Source organism: Chaetomium strumarium (assembly GCF_033439665.1).
Source record: "Chaetomium strumarium strain CBS 333.67 chromosome Unknown B0T15scaffold_1, whole genome shotgun sequence".
NCBI lineage: Eukaryota > Fungi > Ascomycota > Sordariomycetes > Sordariales > Chaetomiaceae > Chaetomium > Chaetomium strumarium.
Window position 1 is genome coordinate 6,004,379 of NW_026944429.1, and position 12,537 is coordinate 6,016,915.

At 56.2% G+C, this 12,537-nt stretch overlaps 3 protein-coding genes and 2 non-coding genes across 5 annotated transcripts; 3 read left to right on the top strand and 2 right to left on the bottom strand.

The window, feature by feature from the left end:
- Nucleotides 1-146: 146 nt before the first annotated feature.
- On the top strand, nucleotides 147-2,783 carry B0T15DRAFT_520762 (uncharacterized protein). The gene has a single exon (XM_062868523.1). The coding sequence runs from the start codon at nucleotides 256-258 to the stop codon at nucleotides 2,371-2,373; it is 2,118 nt and encodes a 705-aa protein (XP_062726980.1). The 5' UTR covers nucleotides 147-255; the 3' UTR covers nucleotides 2,374-2,783.
- Nucleotides 2,784-5,199, bottom strand: B0T15DRAFT_499214 (uncharacterized protein; the record flags this gene model as incomplete). Its single annotated transcript, XM_062867332.1, has 2 exons — nucleotides 2,784-4,958; nucleotides 5,029-5,199. 2 exons carry the CDS (start codon nucleotides 5,197-5,199, stop codon nucleotides 3,192-3,194), a joined length of 1,938 nt encoding a protein of 645 aa, XP_062726981.1. The 3' UTR covers nucleotides 2,784-3,191.
- A 413-nt stretch (nucleotides 5,200-5,612) lies between these two features.
- Nucleotides 5,613-7,352, bottom strand: B0T15DRAFT_520768 (uncharacterized protein). Its single transcript, XM_062868524.1, has 5 exons — nucleotides 7,249-7,352; nucleotides 6,917-7,175; nucleotides 6,759-6,852; nucleotides 6,561-6,690; nucleotides 5,613-6,473 (listed from the first exon to the last, which is right to left on the bottom strand). Coding segments are annotated over exons 1-5 (948 nt in total). The 5' UTR covers nucleotides 7,251-7,352; the 3' UTR covers nucleotides 5,613-6,010.
- Nucleotides 7,353-7,554: 202 nt separating this feature from the next.
- B0T15DRAFT_t14 lies at nucleotides 7,555-7,638 on the top strand. Its single transcript has one exon. It is a non-coding gene; the product is annotated as a tRNA-Ala (tRNA).
- Nucleotides 7,639-7,642: 4 nt separating this feature from the next.
- Nucleotides 7,643-7,714, top strand: B0T15DRAFT_t15. The gene has a single exon. It is a non-coding gene; the product is annotated as a tRNA-Gly (tRNA).
- Nucleotides 7,715-12,537: the final 4,823 nt, after the last annotated feature.

A 12,537-nucleotide genomic window follows, 5' to 3' on the forward strand; every position in this document is an offset into this window, starting at 1 on the left:
AAACTACAGTAATAAGTGCTGGAGCCATCGAGGTTCTCTTAGCCCAAAACGGGTTAGTACCCTCTGCACCCACCGCCCCACTCGGTCCCCACTTCCGCTTTTCGGCAACCTCCTGCAGGTTTGTTTCCAAATGCCATCAATCTTGAAAGCTCCAAAGTTCAACCACCATTCCTTCATCTGCATGGATCACGTGCTGCCCAGCACTTCTTTCATCTCTATTAGCCTTTGACTGCCCACGACGGCTCTCAGACTGTCATGGGGAAGAACCGAAAGTCCAAGCACAACCGTGGCGTGGCTGGCACCATGGCAACCCTCGCTATCGACGGGGTCGACGGGTCTGCCGACGCGGAGGACGCCACTCAGACTCTTACGACAGAAAACTTGACTTCGGACTCGGGCAGCCTCAAACGGCCAAGTCCTCACGATGCTGAAAGTGACGACGGATGGCAGACGATCGAGCGCGGTCGGCCCGTCAAAAGGCACAAGAAGATCCCAGGTCCCAACTCTAACCGGTACCCGGGCATTACCTTCTCCCAGCAACAAGCAAGGTTGCAGGCCAAGATTCATGTCTCATCCCTGCGTGACTTGATTCTATATATCTTCGCTGACGGGCCTGCTCCTCAATGGGTATCGGTTAAGCACCGCCCGGAGTTCAGGAAGATCGTCGCCATCATGGTCCCCGGCCTCGAAGAGGCCATGTTCCAAGAGAAGGTTGACTTTTCCAGCTATAGTCTCTCCCCAGGTCAAGCGATCGAGCGGGTCTCCGCGGGTACTTCTCCGGATGATTATTATCCTCGCGTCCTCAAAAAGGAGGCATTGCACCGGGCTCTGCAGCCATTTGCCGATATGTTCCCGCATATCTGGCCAGTGAAGGCACCGGGCGATGACAAGTACGCCAAGCTGCATTCTCCGATGCAGACTATGCTCACTGCTCCTCTTCCAAAGGAGAAGAAGGGGGCTGCCACGCTGTTGTCTGACCCTCACGGTTGGAGAGATGTGCGAACGCGAATTACGGAGTTTCTGGCTACGACTGATGAGATGATGGAAAACGGTTTCCCAGTACACCCAGCCATGCTCCCGGAAGGAGAGAAGCGAGCCGCTTTCAAAGCCCCTGATGGTTTCGTCCATACAAGGGTCAACAGCCTGGAAGATGGCGATGTTCCCGAGGCCGAAATCCAACAGGGCAGCATCACAGCAGGCCGCGAAGTTTTGGCTTTGGACTGTGAGATGTGCATGACAGGGGAAAACGAGTATTCTCTGACGAGGATAAGTCTGGTATCCTGGGACGGCGAAGTTGTGCTTGATGAGCTTGTCAAGCCGGAGAAGCCTATCACCGACTACGTGACTCGATTTTCGGGCATTACCAAAGAAATGCTCGACCCGGTCACGACTACTCTGAAAGACATACAGACTCGGCTACTTGATATTTTACATCCTCGCACGATACTCGTCGGCCACTCCCTCGAGTCGGACCTCAAAGCGATTCGGCTTGCACATCCATTTATCGTCGATACCTCCATCGTCTTCCCGCACCCGCGCGGTGCACCGCTCAAATCGTCTCTCAAGTATCTAGCGTTGAAGTACCTGAATCGTGAGGTCCAAAAGGGCGACGGCACCATGAACGGCCATGATAGCATTGAGGATGCTAAGACCTGTCTCGACCTCATCAAGAAGAAGTGTGAGAAGGGAAAGGCCTGGGCTGCCGGTGACGTGCAAGGCGAGAACTTGTTTAAGCGACTGGCCCGCGCTGGCACCGCCTACCGCGCCACGGCTGGTCCTCAGGCAACAGGTGGCCTCCCGGTAGGCAAGACCAGCGCAGCAGTCGACTGGGGCGACGCAACTAGGAGCGCCTGCAACGCCGCTACTGTCACCATCTCGTGCAAGTCCGACGCCGAGGTCGAAGCTGGCATCATACGCGCCGTGAAGGGTGACCCGGACGGCCTTGAAGTCCCAGGTGGCGGCGTCGACTTCGTCTGGGCCCGCATGCGCGAGCTGGAAGCCCGGCAGGGCTGGTGGAACCGCAACAAACTCCTCGCAGAGGACGCCGGCGGCCCACCTTCAGTTCCATGCGATAGTGACAGCGACCCATCTGTTCCTTCCCTGGAGCAATGCCTCACTACTCTTACCGATCGGCTGAAGCGCATTCACGACGCTCTGCCGCCCTGTACAGCTTTCATCGTGTTCAGCGGCACGGGCGACCCGCGCGAGGTGGGCCGGCTGCAGGCGATGCAAGCGCAGTTCCGCAAGGAGTACAATACCCCGGGCTCGAAATGGGACCAGCTCAGCGTGCAGTGGACTGACAAGGAAGAGCAAGCCCTGCGGCGGGCGGTGAAGGCCGCACGCAGCGGGGTCGGTTTCATCGGTGTGAAATAGGGGTAGCGTCCGCCAGCATGGTTCGTGGAGCGCCGGTGGAGGTTGGTGGTGTCTTATCCGTGGTGTGGAATCGCGCTGCGTCGGTCGATTTTGAGGTTGCTTTTCGGAGTGTTTTGACGCCTTGCCTTGGTGGATCACCTGTCGGAGGCGTACGGTAGCAGCGATGGCGTGCTTACTCTACGCGACATGATCGTCTGAGTATAACGTATAAGAGTGATGTAATCTTGGGGCGATGATTTGAATGGAGGCTAGCCTGCGACCCGAAACCCAGGCATGATGGTCGAAGGTGGATGAGAGATAGATGGAAAGAAGATGCTTGAGAGGCAACAGCTCAAAAGGGGAAGCGGGTCATGGTCTATCTACAAGCCTTGCCTTATATTATAGTCGCTTGAAATTCGATATAGTCGATGATTTACCGCTTTCATTTCATTCCGCTGTCTTTATCGCTGGTTAGGCCGCGATGTCCGTCCCATCTAAGCCGCGATTCCTGGTATTTACAGATTGGCAGCATGAACATCGAGCTGCCGCTGAAGCCAGTTTGGTGAAATTGGCTGACACTGCCGACCACTCTTCCAAATATTGACCATCGCAGATCCGATGCATCCCCTTTTATACACACGTATCCTATTCCGCATGAGATTGACAGTACGTCCAGTCACCAGATACCAGTGATAGTGACTCGTGAGAAAGCCGCCGAAAGAGAAGGGCAGAATCAGAAAACCACGCGCCTCTCCCATAGCCTCCCAGAACCGCTCAAATGCCAGACCCGCTTCCCTTTATGATCATGTTTCTGCCCCGGGTCACCATCACCGGCCCCGTCAAAAGTCAAACTCGCCCCTGAAAATCTCCGGGTCGACGCCCACCACGACCTTCTCCGCGAGGTCTCTCCTGCCCATTTGCGTAAACACGCGTCTCAGCGTATCGTAAAGCGTGGTGCTCCGGTTCTGGGTGGTCATGGCCTCGATTCTAGCGTCCAGGCCAGGGCCGGCGGCGTCGCCGCCCAGCAGCTCCCTCGCCTTCTCGCGCCCGCTTTTCTCCACGCTCTTATGCATGTCCAGCGAAGCGAGCAGATGGCCGGCGGCCTCGGCGTGGCAGCCTATGTTAATGCACGAGACGCCGAGGTTGTAGCGGGCGCGGACAAAGTTGGGCTTGATCGCGAGCGCCTTCTCGTAGGCGGCGATGGCCTCCTCGGAGCGGCCCGAGTTGGCCAGCGTTGCGCCCAGGCGGTTCCACAGCAGGTGGATCTGCTCGCGCTGGTTCGACGTGCCCAGCTCGGAGCTGTGCAGCGCCGCCTGGAAGCAGTCGACCGCCTTGTCGTATTCCTCGGCGCCGTAGAAGAGCACGCCCAAGCCGACCTGCACGTCCGGGTCCATGTGGTCGCCATCCGGGGCGAGGCGGGCCGCGGCAAGGAAGAGGTCGGTCACGCGCCTGTGGAGCTGGGCACGGTCTGTGAAGCCCATATCGGCGGCCGAGGAGAGCTCGGTGGGGGCGATGATTTGGGGGTACTTGACCGAGAGCCAGCGCTCTAGGGTGCGGTAGGCGGTGCTGTCGTAGCCTTCATTGGTGTAGGATACCGCGAGGGCCATGAGGGCGGCGAGGTTGTTGGGGTCGAGCTTGAGGGCATGCTCGAGCGCGCGGATGGCGGCTTCTTCTTTCTCATTCTGGGCTTGGGCGCTCCCGAGGTAAACCCAGGCCTCAGCATGGTCGGGGTTCTTCTGCACAGCCGCTTCGAAGGCGAGAGCGGCCAGCGAAAGGTTGCCGCCCTCGTTCATTATGCGGACACCCTCCTCAAAGGGGTTGGGTTGGTCTTGGAAGAGGTTCTCCTCTTCGAAGAGGTATTCTTGCGCGATGGGGTCTGTGCCGTAACGGCTGTTCAGCGACCAGTCGTTGAGGCCGTCCCCGCCAAAATTCGAGCTGTCGAACTTGGCGAAACTGTCCTCAACGTCGTCTAACTCCTCCATGGCCTCCCGCTCGGCCTGGATGCCGCGCCAGATCGACTCGAGGTCGCCGTAGCCGGTCTCGGAGTGCAGCAGCTTCTCGTCCATTTTGTTGAGCTCAGGCTCCATGGACCGTGCCTCCTCGTCCAGCTGCTCGCGCAGCTGGCGGTCGTGCAGCTCCATCTGCTTGAACTGCTCTTCCCATTTGTTCTCGTCCAGCTCGACCACCTCTTTGCCCTTTCCCTTGCCAACGCTCTGCTGTTGCGTCAGCGGCTGGGCCATGTGCAACTGCGGCCCATACATGGGCTGGAACATAGGGCGCGACACCATGCCGTAGCTCATGCCGCCGCCCATCATCATAGGGCTCTGGGGTTGGCCCAGGACGGTGGCGCTAGCTCCAGGCATGGGGCTACCGCGGGCTACAGACGGTGCGGAGCCGTTCATCTGCTGGAATTTGGCGAATTCTTCCGGGCTGAACTGGGTTCCTGGCGGTACGTTGAAGGCAGCTTCCATGGCAGCCTGGGTGTCGGGCGGCGCCCAGGCGGGGGACATGGGCGAGCCAGTTTGGGCATGGAGGTGCACGCTGTGACTGGGGTCGAGCCCGATCTCTGGGAGACCTGGCGCGTGTTGGAGAAATCCGTTGACCATCTACATCAAGGAACAACATGTTAGTTTTTCCTTCTGTGCATGTTTTCACGGTTTTCACACTCCAACCGACCTCATCCTGCGGGGCATTGTGACCCATGCTCCTGAAGCCTCCGGCGGCAGCATTCGGCCCTCGGCCAGCGAGCCTGTCATGCTGCAGGCTCTTGTCGTCTTGGACGTGCTTCGTGAACTGACTGAGCGGATTGCCCGCCGTCGAGCACTCGGCACCACCGAGAAATGACATGATCACTAGGAAAAGAAGACGTGTAATGTGATAGAGGTTGCCCGGGGGTATTTGCGAGAGAGGCGACTCGTGAGAGGAGCTTTGAAGTGGTTGGCAGTGAGGGTTACTAGATGCGGGGCTGACAAATACCGGGCCAGGTGCAGAAGATATTCATTAATAAGAAAGCAGATGTTAGCCACGAAGTTTAGAAAAAGCAAATAATAAAGAAGGCCAGGCCAGGATCCCGCCACAGTTACGTTTCGCGGGGCTGAGGTTGGGCATGCAATGTCTCCGAGATCTCAGGCCCTGTCGGTCGTGTGTGCGGCTGTCATAGGCCGCCACCTGATATGCCGAGGCAGTGTGCCCCACACCGAGCGTGAGGGACAGATCGGCTTTCGGCCAGCGGTGTGCACAGGCACGGGCCGGCAGCAATCGAGCGTTTGGGCGATGTACTTGGGGGTCCGAGCGTTTTTCAACCGATGGGCCCCCTCTAAAGAACAAGCCTCGAGCGTGAGCGGTACCTTCCAGCTTCAGGTTCCGAACTACTGGTACCTATAGCCCAGTGTACATTACATTTAGATCGACGCCTCCTCTTTCAATGATGATGGGGTAGTTATACATTCATGTTACAGAAGGAAGATGCCATCATAGATGATTCATACATAGCGGGGACTTAGACTTCCCACAGGAAGCCAAGCGAGGAGCCCATCCACCTGTCGTTGGGCCAACAACCCCAAGGAAATCATGGCCACGCCGAGCGCCCCCACGAATTACCCGTGACGGCCAGCGACACCCCTAACGCATGTGGTGTTGGAACCTTTCCCTTCAATGCTCACTCGCTCTCATCAGTAAAGATGGACCGAGAAGTCTTGTCTTGGTTCTCCCCCTTCCTATACCCGTGCGCATAGTCGAGCTTCAGCTCCCGATCGCCAAGCTTGGCGCCCTCTAGCCTCTTCATTGCCTCCATGGCTGCCTCAACGGACTTGAAATCGACGTGCGCAAAGCCGCGGGGCCAACCAGTGGTGCGGTCGACAGCCACCCGTACATCCGTGATGTTGTCAATGCTCCGGAAGAGCCGGTTCAGCTCGGCATCGGTCGTCTCGTAGGGAAGGTTGCCGATGAAGAGCTGCGCGGTTGGGGTCGACGGTGAGTTGCGGTGTCTCAAGGATCTGGGCGATTCCTTTTTTTGTGTCCGGGGAATGCAGGTAACACGGCGCCCGTGCCAGAATGAGCCGTTGACATTTGCGCAGGCATCATCCACCGCCTCTTGTGTCTTGAAGTGCACGAAGCCATACCTGCAAGTGGGTAGCGAAGTTAGTCGCACTGCTTCGTCCGGTAGCAAGTTGGAGGCTCCAAAGACGGAAAAGCAGAATCCAACTCACCCTTTGCTCATACCGCGAGGGTCGCGCGCAATGAATACGCCCTCGACCTCGCCATACTTGGCAAATGCCTTCTGCAGATGCTCCTCGGTGATCTCAAATACAAGGTTGCGCACGAAGACGCTCTTCTGGCCTGGATATTATTGTTAGCTGGCTGTACGCAGCAGATACGCGCAGAAGTCCCGGCACGCAGGTGCTTACTTGATTCGTTGGATCGTCTCCGTGGAGCAGGTTCTTCCGGCGTCACTTCTTGCATCGCCTCCTGAATATCGGCCTCGGTTTGCGCCACGGACTCCTTCGACTGGTCAGTTACTCACTCTACACCTGGGTGTCTGTGTCTTGAGCGCTGTGCAACATACTTCTACATCTTGACGAGCGTCGGCAACAACTTGGCGATCAAGTTCCTCCTCCGACTTGCGCTGTGCTTCCTCTAACTGCCTGTCTTCGGATGCTTTACGCAGCGTCTGCGAGAAGAAGCGGATAGCCTGCGGTGAAGCTGACCTCGCAACACTGCAGTCTGCGGGAGCCACGGCGGCAAAGGGCGCAATGGCCCTTGGGGTCAAAACGGCCCTCGTGGCCGAGAGCGCGGACCTCAGAGCAGCGCGGCGTAGACAATGCCTGCATCATGGTTTGGTGAATGGTCTGCGTACCCATATGTATTGAGAAGGGAGAAGTTCAATGGTATACTTACATTTTGGGGATGTTGGCTGGGAATCGGATGTTGTGGTCTGGAATTCTCAAGCCAACGCCGACTTGCTGTGTCTAAGGTACACGGCTGCAGAACGTGTTCCCGTGGGCTGCTCTTTGCAAGAAAATTTCCTATCGCATCAGTCGATTGAGCGAGGACCCCTGCTGGCAAGCTGGCTCCACCCTCCCCTCCTCCCCCCGCGCTTGGCATGCACGTGACATACATACCGAAGCCGAACATCACGGCCCACTCGCCTGCCACTTCATTATTCTCTGGCACCAACCAATCATCAACAAATTCGTCATGAAGGGGCGTGTGGCTCAGTTGGTAGAGCGTTCGCTTAGCATGCCTGGTGCATGCGAAAGGTCCTGGGTTCGATTCCCAGCTCGTCCACGATGCGCCAATGGTCTAGTGGTTAGGATTCAACCCTTCCAAGGTTGAGGGGGGGGTTCGATTCCCTCTTGGCGCAGAAAAAGATCATTGGAAAGTGACTTCTCTTTTTTCCTGATCGCGGTTTGGTTTTGTTGACCGCAAGCAACTGTTGCGAGCTTCTCAGAGAGGCTACGAAAGAACTGAGCGAACAGAAGGCCAGGATCGCACCATGCTCGATCTACTATATAGCCTGTGTTGGGTGCATGGCTGGACAAATCAAACTGGGTCCTGATAAAATGTGGTTGATTTTCAAGTACGTGGGTTACTTATTTATGCCCATTCCACGGCAGCATTGCTTCCCTGCTTTCATCTCTCCTCCTCTAACCAACAAGGAGACTTGATTTGATGGGCATTGAAACGGTTCTTGAGTTCTTGAGAGCGATCTGTTGATACGCTGTGATTCTAGGGCAGAGAGAGATCCTCAACCGAGGCTGTGAACTGGTGGCACAACCTACTGTTGTTGGGTGTAGGTCAAGAGGTGACATACACACGCTGTATCACGACCATAGCTCTGAAGCTCATCATTAATTTATATGTAACATCTCTATAAGCGACGGTCTGCTTAACCGGTGTCATACCAAAGCGGCCAAGCAGGTCCCCCCTCTCAACCGTGTTCCCGGTTACGACTTCAGCCTCTGCAGTCTCCTGAGTCTCGAGAACTAAGCAACATTCTCGCCTCCGATCTTACGTCCGAGAACCAGATAGTCACCGTCCGTGTCTTCGGGGAGCAGATAGTCCCGTTCCACTGAACTGGTGCTGCGCTAGTTCCTCCTTGTGAAGCACTATGTGTGCAAGGGCAATAAGAAAATCCACTCTGGCAAGTTCGAGGTCTGAGTTCTGAGCTCGATCCCCTGGTGTTGTACTGTGTAGCCACATGTCTCGGACGGCGTCGGTATTCACAGAGCCTGAAGAGAATCTGGAACAGAGATCGAAAGCACCAAGGAGCACTCTGTATCTGTGTTCAGCGTTGTGCGTTTCCGCATGCCGAATGTCGTTGTACTCGAGGTGCCACATTGAATGGACGCCACTGGACCCGGAGTCTTGGGAGCACCATCTATTGGTCATATCAGGGTTTGGCTATATGCTACAAGTAGTTGTCCGAATCAGCGCCCCGCGAGAGGAGTGGTGCATGCGGGCTGGAGGCTCGCCACACGCCAGCCTAGGACAGTCATTATCCGTACGTTGCTTGCTCTGCCTACTAGGTTGTCTGGAAAGATGTGACTGGCGAGCGGGTGAAGATGCATATGGAGCCGACGAGGTTCGGAGAGGGTGCCAGCTGGAAGCATGGAGTAATACGCGCAGTGAACCACGTGTGGCAGACTCGTGGCAGTTCCCGAGCAAATGTTCTCAGATGAATGGAAGGGATGTGACACCTCACCTAGCCCTACACACACCCATACACCGGGAGTACTTGATCTCTCAGACGACAGGATTCTGCGGGTTGTCTGCTGTCTCACAAAAGCAGCACGGCAAAGTTGGCGTTGTAGGTGCAACGAGGCTACCAGCGGCGGGCAGCCGAGTAACGCACCGGCCGATTGACACGGAGCACCAGACGCCATGGACCGAGGATGTTCGGCCGCAACTGCTTCGCGGCCCAGAGCTGGGCTCGGAGCTACTGTCGAAACCGTGAGAGACGCACCGATACACGGGAGACAACGTATCACCGTCGGTCCCGGGCAAGGGCCAGATATCGAATTCGGCGTCCTGGCCGATAGGAAGTGGTATGGCCGACACGATCAGAAAGCAGACTTGCCGCGGGTTTCTCTATGCATGTACGGTGCCCAGCACGGAGAGCCTCCGCAAGGCACCCTTGGAACGCTGTGCTAGTCACGGCCGACGGTAGTCTTCAGCTTAGCACAAGCGCACGGCGGTAGTTGCGGAGCTTTGGTACGTACGCAGTACCGGCATGTTGCGATATATGGAGAGAAGCGGGGAAAACGGGGCAAGAGACGGATGAAGGTAGGTCGCTCCCCGGGCCTCCTGTTTGCGACAAAGGCGTCTCCTTGGATTCTGCGGTTGGACCATTCCGCGATCCATAATTGTGCGTTCACATAGACATTGATACGGAAGCAAGTGGCAGGCCAGTGGCGGGGGTGTGCATATGTCCTGTCGTGAGCGGCGTCAATGGCTCGAGCGGCGTCGGCGCTACTACGCTAGCGAGTCTGCTGGACAACAGAGGACGGTCATCGAGTTTGTTTTGCGACTGGCTGGGCTTGACGTTAGATCAAGATAGCGAGCCGGCTTTGGGTCCTTCTGGTAGATGATTGGTACGTCTCTTGCTAGATGTCTGACCTTCGACGCAGGCAGGAAAGCCACCAGGCGCGAGGCCTCTGAAATGCCACAAAGAGAAACAGATTTTAGCAAGACATCCCAAAGTCAAATGGCGGACAGGTCGCTGAGACAGATTGTTCTCGGCTGGTAGAATGCGATCAAATCCAGGAAGTGCAAAAAAATGTCTCACCTTGCCGCCTGGAACAAACATCTTTTTGATCATTTGCATCCTGGCGTCCAAGGTGGGGTAAGTCGACTGCAGAGGCTGACCGTCCTACCGCGGCCTCGCGTCTCGTCGATAGCGACTCGGTAACGTTAACGTTATACGGAGAACTTTGCCAGTCCCTCAGCATCGTAGTTTGATCGGTGATAGTGCTCCGTAGCTGCGATCGATTCGCCTTCCAGATATCGAATCGATGCCTCCTAGAAGGAATCTCTGTCTGTACAGGCCAAGGTTCGTTTGATCCATACCCATCACGAAAAGAAATGTGTGATCTAGGAGAGTGGAGCGATCTGCCACGCCCCAGTGCCCCCTTGCAGCCCGAACCAGGATGCGTATTTGGCCGAGATTCGCTGGCATGGCAAATCAAGAACACGTGCCGAGCGCCAATCGTTGGTCGCAGAAAATGCGTCCCCTGATTATTAGGTACTGTACAACTCCTTAACCCCGCGAAGACTTATACGGTAATACTGCAATGGAAGTACTTGTTAGAAGCAGTACCCCGGAGTACAGTTACAGTTGGGTTCCTGAAGGGGAACTCATGGTGAGGCTCCTTTCTGCGCGAAACATCGACCTTCTATGGAGACCCGTCCTGTTGCCGGCAGGCTCGAGCTTTGGCGGATAGAGTGCTTTAGATAACTGGACATTACTACCTGGTAGGTACGGGTACACTATGTATAGGTACCCGAGTGTGCTCGTTGGGCTTCGGCGATCCGGCGCTCCCTGGCGCTGCGTCCGCGCTTGTGTGAGGTGTAGGTACGTATATGTGCATGGATGTACTTGTATAAACATGTACATACCTATATAGACGGAGGCTCAGGCGCCCAAGCAGCACCATAATGAGCGGCGTGAGAACGATTTGTGTGGACTATATGTGCTATAGTTGCGTCACTCACCTGAGTCAATAGTTCGAAGATGCACCCCAAGGCTGGCTCAGGGCTGGGCAACCTCCGGGGCTATGTAACTACGGTATGTACGGTAACGGTGGTTGGATAAAACCTCGGCCCGTTCAAGGGGTGTCGATGGATGGGTCCCAGACTCCCAGTCTCTTTGGTTAGTTGCAGTTCAAGCCGGGCCTAATTGCACCTGCCTGATGTGCGATGACCGAGGTGACAATATCTGAACGGCATTTCCCTTGGCTTTGCGGCACGGCGGGAAACCGACATCGTTCAGGGCACTGCACCGGAGGCTTGTCGGGAGGATTCCCAACCGTCTCTTACCAACAATGGCACCGGGGAACAAAGAGTCGTTGGCGTTCACGATGACCTCGATCTCGGGATGCTGAATGGTGTGACAGCACAGCAAGCGTCCGATGTGAACCTGGGAACCAAGTTCATTCATTAGCCGTTCCCCTGTCCAGGAGTGCTGAGCTGGCTGATTGCGTCAAAAGTCAAGTACTATAAGGTAGCAAGCCTGGTTATAGTGTAGGCAAGCCCAGGTATGTGCATACCGTAGGTATAAGTATCTCGCAGTCGATGATCTCAAGACCGGTAACGTATTGTAGCAGTACATTACCTACCCGAAGTCGTGATGTACGGTAAGATACGCGCCGCCGCCAACATGGTAGACTATTTTGACAAACCAAGGAATAGTACTGTACCTACATAAAATCATTCCAACCTGCAGCGGCCGCAAGGTAGGCTGTTAGGTATTGTTGCTATCTTGCATACCAGAGGGTGAGCGCAGGCTGTCGGGCCCGGGGATCTCGGGGGCATGAGTGCATCTTGGTACGCAGTAAGTTGGTCCCCAGTTTCCCACCGACCGAACTCCATACGGGTGCAACGGGAAGGCCCACTGTGTGGCCGCCCTACACCAAGTACCCCGGTAATGCCTCGTTGCACTTTCCACTTGGCTCTGTTAGTGTACTGAGCTCCTGCCGTTTTCGACGCTTCAAAGCGGCCGTGGTACGGAACCTCTCCCAGAACTTGGGTCGGCACTCGGTGGACTTGGTTGCACCCCTTTAGGCGAGCACAAGTCCCGCTGCTCAATTTGGTTAACATTAGTCGAAATGTGTATTCAATACCTATATTGTACGTACTAGTACCGTGATCACGAATCATGGGGAGCGGAGCGGGAGATACCATGTGGCTGCAAAGAACGGGGTCCATCCATGGGTGGATGCCCGCATGGCACATCAATTCCACCCCGGCTTCATCTGACCATTCCGAGCGGTACGCACGAGTCGCACCCCACTCCGGCCTGCGCACCCGCCCTAGCTGTTCTCTCGTGGCCAGATGCTTGGCTGGCTCAGAAAAACGTGCTGGCCCGCCTTGACACTTTTCGAGGTCTGCCGGTGCGCCCCCCCAGGCCCACACACGCCGTCGAGGTTATTGTTGGATCTCCCACAACCACGCAGTCGCACGCTACTT

What these genes read in the sequence shown, in the direction of transcription:
- B0T15DRAFT_520762 (XM_062868523.1), top strand. Translation starts at nt 256, where the DNA reads ATGGGGAAGAACCGAAAGTCCAAGCACAACCGTGGCGTGGCTGGCACC.
- B0T15DRAFT_520768 (XM_062868524.1), bottom strand. An exon ending in GAGACGATCCAACGAATCAA is followed by an intron (nt 6,691 to 6,758) that starts GTAAGCACCTGC and finishes AATAATATCCAG; the next exon opens with GCCAGAAGAGCGTCTTCGTG. An exon ending in CCTCGCGGTATGAGCAAAGG is followed by an intron (nt 6,474 to 6,560) that starts GTGAGTTGGATT and finishes ACCCACTTGCAG; the next exon opens with GTATGGCTTCGTGCACTTCA.